At 34.8% G+C, this 12,727-nt stretch overlaps 1 protein-coding gene across 1 annotated transcript; it reads right to left on the bottom strand.

The window, feature by feature from the left end:
* Positions 1-9,350: 9,350 nt before the first annotated feature.
* On the bottom strand, positions 9,351-12,267 carry LOC131032627 (probable WRKY transcription factor 29). Its single transcript, XM_057963644.2, has 3 exons — positions 11,024-12,267; positions 10,794-10,931; positions 9,351-10,309 (listed from the first exon to the last, which is right to left on the bottom strand). The coding sequence occupies exons 1-3, from the start codon at positions 11,584-11,586 to the stop codon at positions 9,706-9,708; spliced, it is 1,305 nt and encodes a 434-aa protein (XP_057819627.2). The 5' UTR covers positions 11,587-12,267; the 3' UTR covers positions 9,351-9,705.
* Positions 12,268-12,727: the final 460 nt, after the last annotated feature.

Raw genomic sequence — 12,727 nt, 5'->3', positions numbered from 1 at the left:
GAAAGAAACTGGTTTCATTGATCAACAAAAAACAATCATGCATTTCTTTATCTGCTGCAGAAGTTGAATATGTTGCAGCAACAACTAATTGCACTCAAGTCTTATGGATGAAGAAAATGTTGAAGGATATCAAGGTAAATTATAGTGAACTGGTAGTTATCTATTGTGATAACTCTGCAGCTATTGACATGTCTAAGAATCCGGTATTTCACTCTAAGACTAAACACATATCAATAAAATATAACTTTCTGAAGGACAAGGTGGAAGGAAAGGAAGTCAAATTGGTTTATGTGAACACTAAAGAGAAGATTGCAGATATATTCACTAAACCACTGTCTAAGGAATCATTTGAGTATTTGAGAGACAATTTAGGGGTATCTACCCCTCCGACAAAAACTTAATTGATGGAGCAGGCCATCAGTCCAGTATGCATCATCATCTTTATCCTTTGCTCTGGGTTGATGTAGTGGTGCTACTACTCAAGGGGAGTAGTTAGCTTTGAGATTCACATAATTTTGATATCTATGTCATATCTTTGGCATTGCTGTCAAAGGGGGAGATTTATATGTGAAAAATTCATATCAGTTTCAGATTGGATTGCAATCCTCAAGAGGAGTTGTTGGGATTTTTTAGTTTTTCATTGTTATATCTTCTATGAGAAATGTTTGGCACTTCTTGGCACTTAGATGTTTTATTTTTCACATCTAGTGTTGCCATCAATATCAAAGGGGGAGATTGTTAGCAATATGGAGGAATTGATTATGTGTTGCATTGATGTTTTGTCATTGATGTCAACACTAGTTGTTATGGTTGGTTACCAGTAGATAGGTTTTGGTTACTGGTAGAAGAACTTGTGTTACCGATAAGCGTTTAAGGTTTTTACTGACAGAGTTTTCACTGAGAATCTTTGATAGGATACACAAGTGGTGTTGGTGCGGCTTCTAGATGGAATTCAGGATGCAGAATGTGATCCTTGATCGTGGCTCGACTGATTGGAGACATCGCTTTGGCATGGTGGACCCAGATTAGGTCTGGTACCTATCTAGGTTATGGATCGGTATCATGTTAACGTGTTCTCTACACGTTACCGAGATGTTTTATGGATTGGTTAATTTTGCTTTGGTCTTAAGCTGACATGGCATATCATTGTAATATGGATGTATGTAATGATCTTATTGTAACATCTTTTAGTTAGTTTAGGCCTTAGGGTTTGTATAAATTGATGTAAGATCTCATTGTAGATTGTATGTCGTGTTCGTGGAATGAAATATCATATGCGAAGGAGATTTGGTCAATCATAGGTGATCGAATTGGGTTTAAGTAAGAGGTCAAAGGCCTCTGGTATTGAGCTTAACCAGGATTGTAATCAGTCATGGTAGATGCTATCTTTGGCAGTTCATTCTTCTGTATTGTTATCCAATTATCTTGAGGTGGTTATAACCTCTCTGTAGTCAGTGAGACTCCTTTGTAATGAACAATATGCTCTAGGCAGTGTGCCTTCCTACATGTGCAGGCCCCTTATTGTATCACATACTTTTTGCAGAAGTATCATCTAACTGTGGGTAGGATTCCCACAGTGGTTTTTCCCTTTACCGGGTTTTCCATGTACAAATCATGGTGTTATGTGGTATGGTTGCATTGTGTTAATTCTTTGTTTCATTCTTAGGTTTTATTGCTTACTGGTATCTATTTCTGTTATTCTGGTATTCAATGTTTATGTGCTCTGATTAAAGGTTATAAAGTGGTTTAATTAATATAATTTGTTGACAACTGATTCACCCCCCCCCCCCCCCTCACAGTTGTCCACTAGTTATCCTAACAGCCTCAACACAGGTTATCTTGGCAACCTCTCTAGACCCTGACTCCTATTTGACGACTCATGTGAAATCGTACAATCCTTTCATGAATATAAGGTATTACATAATAATGTCAGTTCCAAATGTTTCTCTAGATGGACATATCTTCCATATTTGATCATCTATTTATACAAGCACATGAGATCATTAGTGGAGTGCAAAACATTATATTATGAGTGTGTAAACCCAACCCAAAGTTCAGTTAATGTTATCACTTATTAAACTATTCTCCTGTGGGTTATCCTGGCTACCACTTTGGGCCCCAACACCCACAGAGAGCCACTTCCCTTAATGCACCTAGATAACCTATCCTCTATGGCTCAAAATAAAACTAATGAAATATATGATATACAAATAGGAACATCAAGAATCCATATACATGAATAGATTGCACAATCTAAAAATAAGACATTTAAAACAAAGACCATTCACAAGGTCATGTCTTAACCTCAAAATCGATGTTCCTTTTCACGAGCCAATTTAGGAAAGGGCATATAAACATAGATCTAGCCAAATTAAGTCCAATAAGATATGGAAAACCAAAATTGATAGGATATACAGTCACCTATAGCCTCTAGAATTGACTAGGAAACAAAATTGAACCAAAATTGCAAATTGGGACAAACCTAGAAGACCTACACAATTTCTCTGTGAACCTGTATAGTTGGGCTCATAAGCTACACAATTGAGCCCTAGAGGTACACAATTGAGCTTTGTAGCAATGTAGTTGAGTTCTATAGCTCCGAAGTTGCTCCAAAATGCATAAAGATAAAGATAAACAAAACATAAAGACTCCAAACTAAAATCCGACAAAAACTCATTTGAAAAAAACCTAATCTTACATACCAAAAACTCAAAAAAATAAAACATCGGAATTCATATAGGTTTTTCAATCAAATATAAATAAAAACTGATCAATTGAAATAATCAATTCCCACACCCGATTTAAGCATGTTGCAATCTTTTCAAAACATGAATAAAGAACTAAGTTTAGACAATGGATATAATCAAAACAACATTTCCAAATCCCTCTTATAAATAATTTTAATCAAAACTGCAAATAAAACTGAAATGAAAACTAGGAGATAGAAACCTACCTAGAAACCTGTGAAGAAAGATAGGAGAAAAAGAGAGAATTTGTAGATGAAACTTTGAACAAGAACCCTCTTCAAATCAAGAATACAATTCTAGCAAACAAACCAAAAGAAATCCAATCCAAGCACCAAGCAACTCAAAAAGAAATCTTTCAAACAATAAATAAAAACTGCAAACCCTTCTCCAAAATTCACAATTCAAAATTCTCTTTCAAAATTCTCTTTTAAAATACCCCACAATTTGCAATAATAATTCTTCTCTCAAAAATTCATGTAAAGAATCATAAAAATAAAAATCTCATAAATAATTATAAATAAAAATCAATTAAAACCTAAATGAAGATTCACAAAATCATGCACAGAAGCAAAGGCAAAACCCTAATTAGAAAATCATAAAAAATCACCTATAAAACATTAAATCAATAATTAATTTCTAAATAAGAATTTTGTCCAAGGGGTTGAGCTTAGTTGGTTAAAGCATTGAGTTCTCAATGTGGAGACCCAAGTTCAACTCCCATGAGGGACACCTTTGTGTATAATTCTAAGTTGTTACTCTTGGTCTTCCATTGGTTGTATTTGTCTCATTGTTTAAAGTGGATTTCTAAGTTGTGACCCTTGGTCTTCCAATTGTTGTTTCTAGTTTGGTGCTCGAAAGGAGCTAGTATTTGTAATAAGTTTTCTCGAAAGGAGCTGGTATTTGTAATAAGTTTGTAATGTGGATGCTCGAATGAGCAAAAAATGAGCTTTGTAATTCTATGATACAATACAAAAAAATAAAAATCCTCATAAAGCAATTAAACAATATAAATATTTAGATATTGAAACACCAATTAAAATTCCCCTAAAAATAATTAACACTCACTCAAAAAACATGCAAAGAATAAATAATTATTTCCAACTAAAAATATAATTATCCTCCAAAATAAAATTAAAATAGAACAATTACTTCCACAATAAAATACAATTTCCACTATAAAATAAGTCCCACAATAAATATATTAACATACACTATAACAAATCACTTAATAAATAATATCCAATGATAGGAATCTATTCATTAAATCGAAAACACAATTAAAGAAACAATAAACAATAATTAATTATTTATTTAACTTGTAACACTTAGGCTATACTTAATACCAATAATTAAGATATCATAAAATCCCACACACTCAAATAATTCATAAAATAATACCAATATCAAAACAAGATTTACCATTGACAATAAAGTGATCGGATATTGTCTATATGACAAATCTATCGGGATAGAAATAAAGACTAGATAATTTTCCCTAGGTTAGGGCAATGGCTAGGGCTAGATACATTTTGGGTCTTGTACTATCTCCTATACCACCATTGGGATTTAAAGGCATTCTTAGACCTATGGGACCAGGTGGAGTCAATGTCTGGTACCTGCAACCTATGTGTGTGTGTGTGTGTGTGTACACACACACACACACACACACACACCCATCTAGTGAAAGGAAATTGTGACATTGTATGGAGCTCACAAATGAGTAATATGAAGTCATGAAGAATTTCACCCTTCCCCAAGCAAACAATAATCATGTCTTAAAACATATAAGCATCATAAAATAGTCCAATAACATGGATCACATGAATGTATCCACACACACACCAATGAAATAGACCACACATAATGAGTCAAACATAGTTTAACAAGTCAAAGTAATAAAGTATATAAAGAAAAGCATGGAGGCGTACTAAAATTTTCTCTTCCATTGTAAAGATTAGAACAATTCAAGCATAGATAAGAGTTAGGAGCAATAAAACTAGATGGTTAGGTTGTTAGATAATATGTTAAACTAAAAGGCTAGGATATTTGTATGTCATTATCTATAAGTTTGTTTTTTAGGCTAGCAATTGTATGGAGAGTCTACACCTCTATAGTCTCCTTGATGAATAATAGAACTATTACATGATAAGTATATTTCAGTGCTAGTTCTCTTTGTTGTTGATCATTTCCTTCTTGACAAGATCCCAATATATATTTGGTAGAGCCTCCACATCTACCTTGAAGCTCCCTCATATCAAAATAATTTGGAATTTCATAAAGAACAAACTCACAATATAGTTTTCTAAGAAAATATAACAGAACCACATGATTATGGTCAAAGATCATCCACTGCCAATACAAAAATATATTTTTTACCTCATCATGATTGCACCAATGTATTAGAAATATCCTTAAGGACACAACAAAGATCCATTAAAAAGGGTAGATATTTGTTCTTTGTTTATGTCTTTCTTTTTCACTTCATCATAGGATAATTTTGTCACATAAAAATTATGATATAAATCTTTATAACTTTTCCATTGATTGATTTTCTTTTTCATTGTGTCAACATTGATTTTAATTGCTTCCAATGATGAAGCATGTGATCTATGATGTGCATTTGACGTTGAAGCCTTCAATTTGAAACAAATTCTATAATTTGAAGTTTATTTTGTTCCAAATCCCCTACCAAATTCTCTTTCCATTGTCTACAACTTATTGGAAGGGTTGGAGGAGAGTTAGGTAACTAGGGTTGTCTTCATGCATTTCATCATTCAAATTTAGCTCTAAGTCAAATTTTAAGATCTGTTATAAAATTTAATAAAAATAAGGGAATTCATCTTTTCAAATGAAACCAAATTTTTATTCAAATACAAAAAAATTTAATGATTCTCTTCTATAGTGTGTCATTCAGGAGATGCTTGTGAAATATAAAACAAAGATTGCATTTTGAAGAGAAAAAGAAGGAAAGGGTGAACTACAACTAGTGGCCATGAGTTCCAAATGAGGGTATATATGCATTTTCTCAACTTAGAAAAATGTGAGCACATTATGTTGAGCATAAACTATGCTCACTTTATGTTCAACAATGTGAGTGCATTATACAAAAATAATAACACAAGCATGTTATGCAAAAAGCACAATGTGAACGCATTTTGGAAGCCATAAAATGCACTCACAATATGACTTGCTCTTACCAAACCAAATATGAGTTCATTTTGTGATTTTCCCACTAACATGCTCACATTTTTTTTATTTTTCCACTAATGTGCTCATGTTTTGTTTATTTTTAACACATTCGTTGCTCATGTTTTGTTTATTTTTAACACATTCACCATATTTTTGTACACCATCTTTGTGCATATACCCATTTAAGTATCTATAAAATTTATGCACCCTTTCATGTTAATGTGCTCTTATTTTATGTTTTTTATTATTTAAGGTATTTGTAAGATTTTGAACATATTGTAATTATGTAGATATGGTGATATTTAGTTTGTTTAGTATTTAATTTGCATATTTTATTTTTATTTCTAGGTAAGTGTTGCCTTATGGGGGTAGCTCCCTTTATTTAGTCAAAGAGAATTATGGAAAGCTTAGTACATATGGTGGAAGTATGCAACTCCCTCCCCAATAGCAACTAGTATGTCTACCAAAGAGGATCAAATACATTACTATCTGAATTGACAAAGGCCTTGAAATCACTCATATTACATTGTCCTTTTCCACACCCTTCTTGAAGAGTCTCCAAGTCTTCTGTTACTTTATCTTCTTACCTTCAGCATTGAAGTTCTAGGCACCCAAAAAATGGCTCAACGTTAATAGTAGTAGGAAGCTTATTTACTCCCTTTTGCATTGTATTCAAATACATATTTTATTATAATAGAATATTTTTAAATTAAAATTTTATTATATGAAATATTTAACTAATTTTGAGTGTCTACTTAAAAATAATGCACACAATATTTAATATCTACTTTAACCATTTATTTAAAAATATTTTGTATAAATACAATCAAACATGTCTATCATTCATTCATATAAATTATACTTCAAATAATTCTATTTTAATATATATTTCTTTTCTATATTTATCTATTCCCTTCTTTTCACAATATTTGAAATAAATTACATATTTTTCAGTCCTAAAAAAATTTAAAAGCTTATAGATGTACACATTATGTATTCATGAACCATTGTATTACTTCATATGACTAAATATTTCTTAATTGATACCATACATTACAATTATAATAATTGAACTATTATATTTCTTATAGCATTAATCTCACTAGCTCACATCAAACCATAATACTTGTTACAAATAATAGATTTTAATTTAATCTTTAGATTGAATGAAATCAACTAAAAATACAATTCATTATAATTTCAAACATAAAATAATTAACAAGTACAAGTAATAAAGAAAAACCATAAAAAAGGCATCAACATGTTGATGCTAATCATGATATTAATTTATTTTTTTAGTTTGAAGAGAATTAAAGTTGACATGAGCAAAAGTCTTTGTGAGATACCATTAATGACAATTTAAAGTGTGAAGTTTTGAAAATACCCAGCATTAATTAATGTGTTTGCACATCATAATTGGTGTCTTATTATCAAGAAGTATACATTTATTTCAATCATAGGGATCCAATTCAAACAATATTAATATATAAATATTATTTTTTATTATTAAAATTATTGATTTTTTTTAAAATAGAAAGATTAAAAATTTTAAGTTTTTTACAAAGATAATTAGTCAATTATAATACCTTATTTTTAAATTTTATATCAAAAATAAATCTAAAAAAATCATATGTAAAAAACTTAAACTATTTTATAAAGATATATTATTTAATTATATTAAATTTTCACAATCTATTATGTTGATTCATTGTGTGAGATTTTTTCATCAATATTTATAATCACATTCTAAGATCCACCATCATTTTTCTTTCTCTTTATACACTTTCATCCTGATAATGGATCATAGAGTGCTATCCTAAATATTGATGTAAAAAATTTCACATAATCGAATCCAGAAACAAGTCATCAAAATTACTTCTATTACTTAATGAGAAAAATTACTATTACTTAATGAAAAAAATAAAAAACATAACGAAACAAAAAAAATTATAGTGTATCAATTAATATTTATATTTTATTAAAGTTCTTTACAATAAATATAATATAATAAACAAATATACTACAAATTCCAAACTTGAAAAAAAGATTACAGATAAGTTTCGTGAGATATTTAAAAAACTTTTGTGTAACCCCAAAAAAAAAAAAAAAATTTAACCAACGTTGCCTAAAACATCACTCACTCTTTTGTATGTCTTGTACATAAGAATTTGTGCTAAAATAAGAAAAAAAATATACAGTTTACAGTGAGCTAAGAAGTATAAAAATCAGTAATCCTGTTTAAAATCATTTAGCTGACTGTTATAAATACGCAATGATCAAGCGATATTGTACGTCTTTTTAGCTCCACTTATATTGTACAGCATTGGCGATTCTTAACCACTTATTGCCTTAGAATTCGGGTTCTTTTTTGCGCGTAACATCCAGACTCTTGTGAGGGTCATTCTCAGGCGTTGATCAAAGCCCAAAAATGCAAAACTTATCAGTCGTAATCTGTAACAGATACCATCCAAAAAAAAAGACTCCTTAGTCCATTCATCCATGGAGGAATCAAAGACCACCGTCCAAGCCTTATCAGATGAACAAAATGCAAATAAAGGCGAGGAACTTTTGTTAGGGGCTACTGAAACAGATCAATGAAAGATATGGATGCCGTAAAAATAACAAAGAAAAACAAGCACTGATATCTACCCTCACGGTGCTCATCAAACTTGTGTGAACATTCCTGTCATTTTTATGAAATCCCCATCTCGTGAGTAAAGAAAGAATCAAGTTGCATTCCCCATACAGACACACACAGTTATATATATATGTATATATTTATATATATTCCCTGAACGGAAGAATCAGTAGAAGATATGGCCGTATCGGTTGCAGTTATGTGTATTTTCATGAAGATTCTACGAGCTCATGCAGTCATTAATCATGGTGCTACAGTAATCCACATAAACACACTTGTTTAATGAGTAAGCAATATGCAGAATAGTTACGGTAACCGACAGAAACTGCCATTCATGGCATGGTCTATGAGATGGTGCCCTATGAGATTAAAGAAATGAATGTCTGTGAAGTTTCCTCACCATCAGAGAAACAAGTTTTGGGGGATTGTGCTTTTCGGGAAGAGAATTAAGACTACGTGTTTACTTTACAAGGCTTGTCAAGTTTTCTTGGATGACTCAACTCAACTCCACTGTCCGTCCCATCGAAAGAAAATCCTGCCCAAAAAGTTTCACGTAGACTTCGTTTCTCCTCACACCAAATCCATGCACACAGAAGACACACTTATTGAGATATTATACTCTGTCAATGTCAATTATAGCAACATCTGACAGAAATTCGAATCCGTGCTACTCTGAGCTTTTAATGGAGGCATGAAATGAAATTAAACCAAGAAGGTGCAAGAAATAGGAGTATGTATATATACAGACAGAAATTAATGCTAGATTAGAAACATGGTCGCTCGAGAAAGTATACACATTTTGCTCGAAACATTAGGAAGCGGCAAAGGCTTCTCTGTGACAGTGTACACATATAATACGCATACGAAATGCAATGCATTGCGAATCGAAACCGCGACCAGTGAGATACAAAAGTCCCGCTGGAGACGGTTGTTTTTTTTTAAATGGGCGTTTCTTCGACCCGCCTGGTATTTAAAAATACGATGTCTCATTGCATTGGATTCGTATACAAGTACTAAAGGAAGAAGAAGAAGAAGAAGAAGAGAAAGAAAGAAAAGAAAGAACAGATATGCAATTAAATAGAGCTGTTGTTTTGCGATGATCATGATTCATGGCGTCATGATTACAGTACATCACATAGCTGTTTTAGTGTCTATAAACGGGGAAGGAGTGGGGTTGAGAGAAGACCAGTTGAATAGATTGAAGGGGTCGACCACTGAGCTGGCTGCTTCTTCCTCGTCAGATTTGTCATCGTCAAAATGCTGCCGGGAAAAAATATTGAGAGGCTCCGGCAGCTCGCCTAACTCGGCGAAGAAATCATCCTCCGGCCTGAAAAGATTTCGCAGCTCAGCCACCGCCGCCGGGTCATGATCATCCTGTATCATGCTGCTGCTCAAATTCTCCCCGTCCGCCGAAGAAATCGAACCCCCGCCGCCGGCAACAGAAAAGGCACTGGTAGTACTGTCATTGTTGTTAGTATTATTCTCTCCGTCGGGATTATTCTCGGGCATTATGATTGTGTCTGAATTCTCTTGCTTCTGTGCTCGAGATTCGGCCGGAGCATTCTTTTCCGATGGGGTTTGGCGGGTGGAGCCTGCAAGAGCATTTCTGTGCGTTGGCCAGGGATGATTATGATCTGACGTGTATGTGATGACCAGCATGGTGGGATCCGTTCGGCTCCTTTCCACCTGTTTCCGGGCCGAGCAACCCTTGGAGCTGCTGCACCTGTAGTAACCCCTGTCAATCACAGGAACAAAACACAGAAAAGGAAAAACACTTTTGGTCACATTGAGTGAATCGATTCATAGCGCTAGTCACAGTAAAAAGCATAAAGCAGAGAATCACATCAATAAACAAATCGATTGATTGCCAATGTCAGCAAAAAGTTGTGTACATTGATTGGAATTCCAAGCGCCACTAAATTATCAAAAAAGAAAAAAAAATTTGTGTAATTTATTTGCGCGCCCTATTGATATTTATACCAAAGGTGTTAAAGAATCGTAGCTATGCCGAATCTACAGTTTCTTTTTTAAAATTTTCCAGCACTTTTCCAACTGTTATAATACCTCAGAGCTGTATCGAATAATTCACACGGATATGTTCCACAGACAGTTGCGTTTTCTTTCCTTTTATTCATTTTCATTTACAGCAATTGAATTGATGTCCTCAACAAGCTGAAAAGAATTTCGCTTTTCTGAGTCAAAATCAGATATGGCCTTACCTGGGATACGGAGAACCCTTAATAGGCTTCTGCCCGTATTTTCGCCACGCCCACAGATCAGAAGGAAGGCTCTCGCCGCTCGGCCGATTACTCCCTGCCGCCGCTGGAACACACACAATCCTCTTTTGCTGCGATTTCCTGCAAATATTTTCAAAAATAATCCGTCAAAACCCTCTCGCATGGCAGAAACGAGAAATCTTTAACAATCTTTGCCGCAAAGACATGCTCACCTTCTCTTGGACCCTTGGGCTTTGGAAACCGGCTGAGCAGTCCCGCCGTTGTCCAAAGCCTGAGACAAGGAAGACGAAGAGCCATCGCACTCTTTCAGCCCCTCGACCTTAACCGGTTTCGAACCCAGGACCTCAGGAACTCTAGGGCTTATTTCCAGACTCTTTTCCTCCTTTATCTCGCCAAGCTTTCTGATGGAGGCGGCTGCCGAAGGCGGCGGCGACGACTCAGCAGCAAAGATTGAAGAAGACGCGGCGTTCACTTCCATGCTCTCGAACATTAACGAAGAACACGAAGAAGCGGATCTGAGCATACTGCCATTTCCATCACCATAAAAAGGCCTACACAAATCCTGTAGATCCATTCCCACGGGAGAAGCCGGCGCAGTCATGGTCATCAAATTGGGGAACATCATAGCAGCAGACGACCTAAAGCTCAACCCGGGATCGAATCCCGCCGTCGACACAGGCTGCCAATTGTAGGGATTCATCCTGCTATACCCTCTCACAACCGCCTCCAGATCTCCATCATCACTCTCCTCCATCGTCTTCCACAGGCTACACATCCTCCACACCCCAAAAATCCTCCTCACACAAATCCACACAAATCCCCCGTCCCCAAAACCAAATCCTAAGTGCCAAGCCAACAACAAAACGATACCTTTGGCATCAATCCAACACCTAAAACCGCCGCCAAATTATCCCAGAGAAATAAACACCAAAATCTTCACGTGTACCCGATCAAAAAAAAACTTCCTTTCTGCCTAGTTCAGACAACACACATAGGCTTCTGAGCTTCTCTCAGAGTCAGACCAGAAACTCAGACCAGAACCAGAACCAGAACCACAAACAGAAACAGAGATGTTCCTTCTCTTTGTGTACACTAGACGGCGCTGACTTTTAGCTAAAAATTAATATATCATCCTCTCCCTCACCACACTATATAGATACCCACACCAATACCAATACCGCCCATTATTATTATACCCAAAACCGCTGTAAACAGTCGCGGTCAGTCGTCAGGAAGAACATCTTCGTGATTCGTTTCTCCACCGCCATTAATTGCCCTGCACTGCACTGCAGATTCCTTCGACTCCAAAACCACCAAACTGCTCTTCAACTTTCTGCGGGGGCCACACTGCACACATTGCAATTTGCAGTGAGGCAAACCGCGTCTGTCTACCACAACACACTATTATTTTTATTATTATTTAATACCGCTCTCGCGTTGACATAGCCCGTAAATGATTGGATTATTTTAGCTGCAACCAAACATACTTTTGTCCCTCACTTCCCTCGGGCATGCTGCCATCTCATTCAAACCCCAGTTCCCTTAAATATCACCTATCTTTCTCTCCTCTCCTCTCCTTTCTCGTTTTACGTGCTTGTATACCTAGTTTTGAAGTTGAAAAAACATTAGCCTACTTTTGCTTCCTCCTTTCCATTTTTGAAGTTCCATTTTACACAACGGTCTAAGTCGCCCACCAAATTTAGTTAAGCCACTTCTTTTATTTTATGGCATCTTTTCTATTTCTGACTGCTGTACAACGTGGCCAACTTGCTCTAAACACTACCTCCCTAACATTTTTCACTTTTCACTCAATCATAAGCCCTAAATGAAAAATGCCTCTATAATCAAAATATATCCTCTTACTTTTTCATCTTGGCTCCTAACTCCATCTATCATTGCCTAGGTAGTGTTATATC

The sequence above is a fragment of the Cryptomeria japonica genome, chromosome 7 (assembly GCF_030272615.1).
Source record: "Cryptomeria japonica chromosome 7, Sugi_1.0, whole genome shotgun sequence".
Taxonomy (NCBI): Eukaryota; Viridiplantae; Streptophyta; class Pinopsida; order Cupressales; family Cupressaceae; genus Cryptomeria; species Cryptomeria japonica.
This window is presented reverse-complemented; position numbering and strand designations above follow the sequence as displayed.

What these genes read in the sequence shown, in the direction of transcription:
- LOC131032627 (XM_057963644.2), bottom strand. Translation starts at nt 11,586, where the DNA reads ATGTGTAGCCTGTGGAAGACGATGGAGGAGAGTGATGATGGAGATCTG. An exon ending in GCCCAAGGGTCCAAGAGAAG is followed by an intron (nt 10,932 to 11,023) that starts GTGAGCATGTCT and finishes AAATATTTGCAG; the next exon opens with GAAATCGCAGCAAAAGAGGA. An exon ending in AAGGGTTCTCCGTATCCCAG is followed by an intron (nt 10,310 to 10,793) that starts GTAAGGCCATAT and finishes TGTGATTGACAG; the next exon opens with GGGTTACTACAGGTGCAGCA.